Source organism: Poecilia reticulata, chromosome 3 (genome assembly GCF_904066995.2).
Source record: "Poecilia reticulata chromosome 3, P_reticulata-male-v2, whole genome shotgun sequence".
NCBI lineage: Eukaryota > Metazoa > Chordata > Actinopteri > Cyprinodontiformes > Poeciliidae > Poecilia > Poecilia reticulata.
In genome coordinates this window covers 35262833-35272774 of record NC_088832.1, presented here as the reverse complement: position 1 = coordinate 35272774, position 9942 = coordinate 35262833, and the positions used below count along the sequence as shown (strand labels likewise).

General features: G+C 40.6%; 1 protein-coding gene across 1 annotated transcript; it reads left to right on the top strand.

The window, feature by feature from the left end:
• Positions 1-2773: 2773 nt before the first annotated feature.
• On the top strand, positions 2774-9942 carry LOC103463014 (uncharacterized). Its single transcript, XM_081605609.1, has 13 exons — positions 2774-3196; positions 4195-4400; positions 4536-4673; positions 4854-4992; positions 5079-6114; positions 6957-7098; positions 7185-7328; positions 7592-7650; positions 7804-7994; positions 8071-8474; positions 8782-8881; positions 9086-9275; positions 9361-9942. The coding sequence occupies exons 1-13, from the start codon at positions 3071-3073 to the stop codon at positions 9495-9497; spliced, it is 3012 nt and encodes a 1003-aa protein (XP_081461735.1). The 5' UTR covers positions 2774-3070; the 3' UTR covers positions 9498-9942.

Sequence of the window (9942 nt, the reverse complement as noted above, 5' to 3'; positions counted from 1 at the left end):
ATTTGAATATATTTATTTGCTTTAATGGCCTCATAGTTCACCGGATTGTTTAGATGAAATCTCAAAATGTCACTGAACCAAAACCGAAAGGAGCAGAGACGACTGATTACAGAGAAAACATAAAGATTATGAGCTTCATGTGAAAGACAAGGTTGCTATGGTGATGGCAGAAAACACAAACAGAAATGAAATGTATGTCAGAGCAGAAAAACCAGTCACACCATCAGGTGTTGCACCGTCACTCCTGACTTTCAGATCTGTTATCAGTTTGAGAAGAAAAAGTTTCCATGCCAGCTTTTAAATTAGTCAACACTCAACATTAATGTAAACCTGCAATTACTGTATGACAAGCATCAAGTTAGCTGTTTCTATCATCAGTCTATATTCTAATAATGTTGAAAAATGTTTTCTGTAAATCAGACATGAAATGATCCAGATGTTTTCTGCAGTGACCTGGACGTCCTCCAGTCACGCAGTGGATCTTTTAGTTTTTCTGTTTTCAGCAGTCATCCTCTGAACGGGCCGAAGGCGACAGAGATGTTTCCACTGGATCACTTCAAGTCCGAGGAGTAACTGACTCCCATTTTCTGTAACTGAAATTCTAGCTAAATATTGCCAGCAATAGTTAGTTGTCATTTTAAACCAGACCTAATTTTTACTTTGATGCTTGCGAAACAGCTGATAAACAAAAACCAGATGATAGTTTAACGTTTCTAAAAGAAAATAATTGTTTTTAGCTCATTTAGTTTTTTTTTTTTTACACAGATCAGATCAATTATGTATATTCTGCATCCTCTTGACCCAGAAAATGATATTGTAATTGTTTTGTAACTATGTCAGCATTATTTACATTATTTTAGATTATTTTACAAATCTAAAATCTCAACTGAATCATTTATCTTGAACCAGATCTGCTCCGACTGCAGTTTTCTGGCCGATCTTTTAAAAAGCCCAACTTGCTGATTCCGATTTTGGCCGATAGTTTTTTTTGTCTGAAATGTTGCTCAATATATCAAGAAAGTTGCTGAATTGGCACCAATGGGGTGACAGTTGTTAACTGTAAATGTGCAGACATGACTTGGTCGGCTGGTCTGTCAGTCAAACCTCTGACAGGACAAAGGAAAAGCGAAATGGTTGATTTCTGGACCTTTGCTGAGGTTGATAGCATCAGTGGATAAGATCAGCTTCACATGTAAAAATCGGCCAATCACCGATTTCCCAATAATCTGCACCCCAACCTTGAACATTGCAGCTGCACAATCTGCTTGCATCGTTCAGCAAAAGGTAAATCTAATCTGCATTTGTCCAAATTCTGAAGGCGTCTTTTCACTGTACAAAACGGCTTTAATGTAAAACAAAGTGAGTTATATCTATAGATTGTAGTTTTTATTTATTCCTGCTAGGGCCAGCTCTGAATTAGGACAGCATGTTTCTACAGTGAACCTGCCGTTGTGCATGTCGGCAGCAGGCTTCTGTAAATGTTACGCCTGAACTGCCATCACAGGACTAGTGGAGAAAGAACAGGGTGTGATTGTTTCTTTATTTCTCACGGTTGGAAAAACAAAGTGAAACTATATGAATGGCATTCAGAACATTGCTGCCTAACAAAGTAATGTCTCACTGCAGAACAATGACAATGTGCAAATAGAGGTGAGATGTTTCACTTTTCGTTTATGTTGTTTGTTAATGCAGAAAATTTAACAATCAAAACACACAATTAGTTGTTTTATAATGATATTTAATCCATTAGATCTTTCAGTCGCTGTAATCGAACTCCAGTCCATCTGCCGGTAAAGTCTGGTTCGTTTGGGAAGGTGTGAATGTGTGAACTCTGGTCCGCCTACAAACCTCCTCGGTCTGGATTCATCTGAAACCAACCTGCTGCGGTTTGAATGTGAACCTCCTGAGTCCGTTTGAAAAGCAAGAAATGGGCTACAGCGCCAAGCATTCTGGGTAAACGATACAGAAGCTCTGCATATTTACATGCCGTCATTTATGTGAGAAGTGCAATTTGACACAGACAAGAGGAAAGTTCTCATAATTTATTTCCCCTCTCCTATTGAAATAAAATCACTGAAATGAACTCTGCCATCTTAACTTTAGGTGATCATTGTTGAGATTTCATTAAGCTTAAACTTTATCACTTTTCTTGTAACTTGGAAATCAAGTTTCCAAGAATATTAAAAGGAAACAAAGAATTACAAAGCTGAAGTTGTGTGTTTTATTATATTGTCTATTTTATTTCTTTGTCATTTTAAACAGGTGGAGAAAAGTAAAAAGAAACTGAGATCTGTGGTGTTTGGCAGCCTTGCTGACTGACAGGAAGCTACTTATGTGGAGCCAGCAGCAGCTTTGGCATCGCTGTGATTCAGCATGTCGCAGGGCTGAATCACAGCGATGCAACACGATTCTGGGATCCCAGGCTGATCCCAGAATCAGACTGGGATCAAATGTCTTTGCATCACTGAGATCAACTTTGATTTTGGTGATCAAATAGAAACAACAGAGTTTCTACTTCTTCTGTGAACAACGACAGTGTTGTGTGGAGTGACACAGAACAATAACGGCTTATTGCTTAACTAAATACCTTCAGATGTGGTCATGCGAAAAGTTACTGTTTAAAATCAAATTCTTTGCATTTTGCATCATTTTATTTTAACAAACACTCCAGAAATATGAAAGGAAAGTGAAATTTTTATTGAAAAAAATTAATTAAAACTGTTTTTATCAGAATTAAGTCCTTAATCCGTTTATTTATTGAACCCTTCATGTTTTCTTTCACTCATTTGTTCAAGAAAATGCTGTTTAATAAAGTTTAGTTATCCATTCAAAACAGAAAATTGGAAAAATGTTCCCGTCCTGCTCTTCATATTCATCATTTACAGTGAAATATGCTCCAGTTTCTGTTCGTTTGTTTTCTTGAACCAGTTCTGCAGCCGCCTCATTGTTCTCCAGCTCTCTGTTCATTCATTCATCCTGCAACACCCCTTTGCCTGGCAGGTGTATTTAAGATGCTGCAGGTAGACGGGAGCATCATCGCTGGAGACAGAGTTGAGCTCAGAGCATCAAGATGGCCTCCGTGGTGCTGCAGCTGCTGCAGCTGCTGCTGCTCACCTGCCTGGTGTCGGCGTCTCATCACTGGGGAGGAACCACCAGCTTCACCTACAAGGGAAGAAACCCTGATGGGACAGTGAAGGTAAAAACACTGATTAACATTTTAGATTTAGATTTAACAGGAGAAGATTTATCATAAAATGTTTTGACTCTTGAACCTTATTAATATGATTCAAACCTGCTTCATGTCTGTAGAAAGATGATGTTAAACTTTCCAATAAAATGGCAAAAAATAAACAATTATCAAACAAAACTGTGAGGAAGATTGTAACAATGTGGCCTGTTTGTTGGATTAATCATCTTTAAAATTACATCCTTTAAGCACATATCAAACATACTTTACATAAAACCCACATTTCTGTACGTTTTTTTCAGTTAACAGAAATAAAAACTTTAAATCATTAGTATGTGTGGAATTAATCTGTGGTTCACAGGGATGGATTTACTGAAATAATCATATTTGGTAACACTTTATTTGAAGGGGGGTGAATAAGTCTGTCATGACACTGTCATAAACATGACATTACTGTTTAAACTTTACCTTTAATAACATAAAGTTACCTAATTGTTAAAGTGCAATCAGTAATACTTTTAGAACAAATTTATATCAGTGATGATTTCTTGGTTAATGTCAAGCTGTCATAACGAAAACATTTCGAATAATGTCAACGTATTAAAAGTGTCATAATTTACCAGATGACGCTTTATGACAGTAGTCATAAATATTCATGAAGACTTATTGATGTTCATGACAATCTTATTCACCCCCTTCAAATAAAGTGTTACCAAAAATGTTAATAATTTCATGAATTATTGAATCTTCTTTATTACATTCTTATTCTTTATTGCATTACTACATCTTCTTTCTTTTCTTGAGGACTTTTGTGAACCCTAACCCTAATATAAAAATGTAACTGATGAAAACATTTTAAAACCATTTTCTTGCTTTACAGCTACTTCAATTTCAAATGAAAAAAACAAAAACTCTTAAATGTTTTAGTATTAAAAATTATAAATCAATCATTTGCATGAAGGACTGAACCATCTTGTGCTGTAAAAGTTTAATATTTTCACCCACAGATGTCCCTCCGAGCCAGAAGTACTTATGATGCCTGTTATTATTACCACTACTGGTATTGTTACGGTGGCAACTGCGGCTCTGCAAACAGTCGAGTCACAAGTCAAATTGACACGAGCACCAACACGCCTTCCTACGAAACCAGTTGGTGCGAATCAGAAACTGTTGAGACATGGACCCTCCCCAGTGACAAACCTATCGATCTCAGGTGAGCATTTTTACAAATGTAAAAATATATTCATATTTGAAAGAATGGACTCACTTTGAATATCGTTGTTCATGTTATGAAAAGCTGTTGTGTTTTACATGAAGCTTTATCTTGTCCTGTCTTTTAAAATATCAGGGCAGCTAGCTGCTGCTGGATCTCAACGCGTAACTCGGTTAATAACTGGAACTTCGATTCCCACATGGATTTCGGAACGAGGTCGGACACAAGAAAACCAAATAAATCACCTGGCATTGCCATTGTCCCCTTCTTAAGGTAACCATCCTTTGGTTTCTATAACCAATCTACATTTAACACAATCAAATGTAAAGGATGAACCAAAATATTTTCATTGTTTTCAATCTGATGTCCATCAAGTCAATGCCAGATACTTTGAAAATACTTTCTTTTCTTGGTTTGCTGATTTTACAACGTGTGTGTTTGCACCTAATGAAGAGTTCCTCAGAACTGCCCCAGAACGTACCGGCTGGCTGCCTTTGACCCTGATGGTGACCGAGTCCGCTGCAGGTATGGGAGTAACCAAGGATACGAGTGTGACAACTGCAATCTCCCTTCAGGCTTCCAGCTTGACCAGGTCAGTCACATATTTCAAATTAGATTATTAGCTCATACAAAACTGTGATGACTAACTACTTAATTAGTATGTGTTTATTTTTCCAGGATTCTTGCACTTTGCACTACCAGTCCACCTATTCCCACCCCTATATCTTTGGTTTTGAGATGGTGGTAGAAGACTACGCACGCGGCACTATTGACTTGTTCTACTCTGATGGATCAAGTGTTCGCAAGAATCCACTGCCTTCAAGGATGAAGAGACAAGCCTACACCACGACACCACCAGCTACCACAAACACCCCGTGGTGGTGGTGGGGGCAGACCACCACAACAATAGCTCCAACTACAACAAACAGCCCGTGGTGGTGGTGGCAAACCACCACTGCACCAACTACAACAAACAGCCCGTGGTGGTGGTGGCAAACCACCACTGCACCAACTACAACAAACAGCCCGTGGTGGTGGTGGCAGACCACCACTGCACCAACTACAACAAACAGCCCATGGTGGTGGTGGGGGCAGACCACCACAACAATAGCTCCAACTACAGCAAACAACCCATGGTGGTGGTGGCAGACCACCACTGCACCAACTACAACAACTACAATTGCAGCACCAACTACAACTGCATCACCAACTACAACAAACAACCCATGGTGGTGGTGGCAGACCACCACTGCACCAACTACAACAACTACAATTGCAGCACCAACTACAACTGCATCACCAACTACAACAAACAACCCATGGTGGTGGTGGCAGACCACCACTGCACCAACTACCACAAACAGCCCGTGGTGGTGGTGGCAGACCACCACAACAATAGCACCAACTACAACTGCATCACCAACTACAACTGCAGCAGCAACTACAACTGTAGCACCAACTACAACTGCAGCAGCAACTACAACTGTAGCACCAACTACAACTGCAGCAGCAACTACAACTGCAGCACCAACTACAACTGTAGCACCAACTACAACTGTAGCACCAACTACAACTGTAGCACCAACTACAACTGTAGCACCAACTACAACAAACAGCCCGTGGTGGTGGCAGACCACCACTGTTCCCACAACAACTAGACAAAGTGTGAGCAGTACTCCCCTCAGTAAGCAACCTCTGCAGTTCTCTTTTCTAGGTAAGAACACATTTACTGGTTTCAATAAATAACTGGTCATAAAGTGCCATAAAGTCTGTCTTTTTGTCAAACCAGACCCACTGATAGTGTCGTAAGCTGAATACCATTTCATACCATAACCCTTAACTCTTATTTCTAAGGGATAAACTTAAGGAAACAGATTTCTTTGCAGGCCTGGTGCTGAGAAATGGGATTCAACCCCAGCCTCAAAGCACATCGTTCCAGTTAAAGTCCCACAATAGTTTACTTAAGTCATGGTAGGAAGAAAATTAGGATCTAGGCAGAAACAGTTGAGACTCAAATTTTCCTACCTCTGGCAAATAACTGGATCAATTAATTTTTTTGCTTGTTTCTTCAGAGTGGAAATATTAGTAAACTTTTAGACCAGTACTGCCAACGACCCAACTGCCCGGTCCAGGTGTGGGACCTGGTGGTAGGGAACCGCTTTAGAGACTTTTTGATCTCAAAGACTGTGAGCTCATCACCAACAGTAAATCGTCAGATTTACTGCTCAAAAGTGGTTAAGACAAATAGGCCTCAGTGAGACTCAGTATTCTTCAGGGAACAGAAAGTCATAGATTGTGGAATGTGGTGACTTATCATTTCCCAATGTTGTATTTTTTCCTTAATAAATGAACCCAAAGTAGAGGTTGGTTCCCCTTCTTCTCAATGTGTGCCTGGAAGTGTGAATGTAGCCAGATTACCAGACCCTTTGACTGATATATACGAAAATCTTTCATTCAGAAGTAAATTATAAAGCAAAATGCTTAAGTATCAAGGTAAGTGAGGAAAACAAGATTATATTTATGGCTATTTAAAGTTTCTTTCTTTTTATTCCCCAGTGGACCCTCCCGTTCCCTCATGTCAGGAGGGTCTCTACCTGCCTCAATTTGTGGCTCCGACACCTTCACATGGAGCACGGATCACGGCTGAGGTCAACAAAGAGGTGGAGATCAGAGTCAAGGCAACTGCAGCATATTCATCGTGAGTTACCAGAGTTTACTTAAGGCTGATGCCAATGAGAAATCAACACCGATGACATGATAACCTCTGCTTTGTTTATCACCCAGAATCCAAAACATCATCTTCAGTGGGCCAACAAACGTCACCAAGCACAGGGACACGAATAACGACTTTGTCATCAGGTGGACACCAGTAGAAGACGACCTGGAAGAACAATACCCAATCTGCTTTGTGGTGGAATCAGTGAGCGGGTGAGACCAGGACTTAGTTCATCTTTTGTCTCTTTTATTTTGCACCTATCCACGAGGCAATTGCTTCATAACAGACACAAGGGTGCCAAACAATCTTTTTCCTCATTTAATGTCCATTTCAGGGATGTAAGGGTGTGTTTCCCATTGTTAAGTTGATGAGAATAGTAGTAGCACAGTAGTTGAACACAGTAGTTATTTCATATACGACAGAAGTGCTTTTAGTCAAAAGGAAAATGAAACAGTTTCTTGTGATACATTTTCAGGTCTTCTGCCTATCAGTCTGAGATGAGGTGTGTTCTGGTGGAAATCCAAAAGCATCAAAGTAAGTCTGAGCTCATGGAAATACCTTCAGTATGACGGATAACACAGTTCCATCGATCAGTGGAGACAATGTTGCAGAAATTATTCATGTTAGTTTAAATTTCAGGCCATTTTTTGTTGATAACTAATCATTTAAAAAATCTGTTTGATCCAGTTAAAGCCACAGTGACCTGCACCGAATCCACAATGAAGGTTGAGGTTGACAAAGCTTCCTTCTTCGGACTCACCGAGGATCATCTTCGCCTCAGCGACCCCAGCAACACCATCTGCAGCCTGCGGAGGCACTCCAACAGCTCTCACATCGTCGCCATCGTTCCCCTCAACGAATGTGGGACTCAGATCGAGGTGAGAGCGGTTTGATGCATCGCACTCATTACCTCCAGGCAGTTACCTGTTTGAACACAGACCACTCCCTCTGCAGGAAGACGACGACTACCTCATTTTCAAGAATGAGATCACCACGGGCAGCGATGACCCAAATGCTCTGATCACCAGGAAGCACCTGGTGGAGGCCCGGTTCTACTGCCAGTACCCCAAACGGGGGAATGTGACCCTGAACTTCAAAGTGCACAGAAAGAACGTCACGGTGTGGGAGAAAGGCTTCGGCACCTTCACATACCAGTTTGAGTTCTACCAAAGCAATCAGTTCCGGGCCATGTTCAGTCCAAACTCCTACCCACTGGAGTACAACGCTGGAGACAGGATCTACATGCAGCTGGACGCCAGCTCCTCTGTCAACAACACCCAGATGTTTGTGGAGTCCTGCAGAGCTTCACCGTATGACAACCCCAACTACCATCCAACCTACTCCATCATTGAGAACGGGTGAGGCTTGGCTTTCCATCTGGTTAAAACATGCATGTTAATGCTTCTCCATCATTAACATTAACTGATTTTGGCTAAAACATGCAGATAAAATGACAAAAATCGAATTCAAATGTAAAAATATTCATATTTAAAACTGCCAAAACAAGCAGGTTAGTTAAGAGAATTTTATTTAAAGCTAAACTTTCTATAAAAGAACCAGTTTATTTGATCAACTTCTGAAGATGTTTGACAATGATGAGGTTGGTGTTTCCATCTACATGCTTTAAATCTAATCCAGTTAACATGAGCCTTTGGTTTCCATCAGGTGCAATGTTGACCCGACTCTGCAGATCCACTCCACCTCCAACGACGGGCAGTTCAGGTTCAGCATGGAGGCCTTCAAGTTCATCGGACTGCATGATCAGGTGAGCAATGAACCTCACTGGAAAAGGTTTTAATTGAATTGGAGTTTTTCCACCAACTGAATATAGTTTGCATCTGTTTGTGTATAAATTTTTGAACAAAAGTAGAAGTTCTTATATAAAGTAACAAATTATTAGCATATTCTATATGAAAACAAACACCAGAGGGAGTGGTTTCTGTTCATGGCTGTGTGTTGTTGAGTTCAGGTGTACATCAGCTGCACCGTCATGATGTGTGAAGCAGGAAACCCCAACACCAGGTGCTCACGGGGATGCAGCAACTCCACGATGCACAACTTCCGCAACAAGAGAGAGGCTGTGGTCGAGAGCGGGATGCACTTCGTTTCCCAGGGTCCTTTGCGTCTGAAGCGTGAGGCGGACCCCAGAGGAGGCTCAGGTGAGGAGATGGTATGATGAGGTTTATGAGCAGCAGGTAAAATGTGGACAGGACTCCATCAGCACCGTGTTCCTCTCGTCTGCAGCTGCCAACCTGAACCTGAACCTGGTGTTTGTGGCTGGATGCCTCCTGGCTGCTGTTGGGATGGTCTGCGGCGTGATCATCTACAAAACCAAAACCTCCAGGGTCAAATACCAACCTCTGCCTGCATATGAGAACTAGAACTGCAGCATTGTTGCCGTACTGTGAGATCTTGGGTGTTTTTGAAGTAATGTAATTTTATAAACTAATGTAGATGCAAACAGCTGAATAAATGACCAGTTCTGTTGTTTTATGCTGAAGAGAAAGATCCAACCGGACATATGAAGTTCCTATTAAGCAAAACTGGAAGAAAGTTCTTCACTTGGTACTGCAGTTGCTGAGTTACTGTTCTGTCATAAAAATATGTTTCCTCCTGCTCTGTAATGCACTATATGATGAAGGTGGCACAGATTAAATGTCTGTTTCAATTAGTAAGTTTTGAACTAAGTTGCCTCAGTTATATGCTACTTTTTAAAAAAATATTTCTATCTTTTTATGTTATTTCCTTTGTTTACGGGTGGCTCTGGTATTTCTAAATGGCTCAATAAAAAGACTCTTAAAAGATGCAAATGTTTTTCCAGTGAAA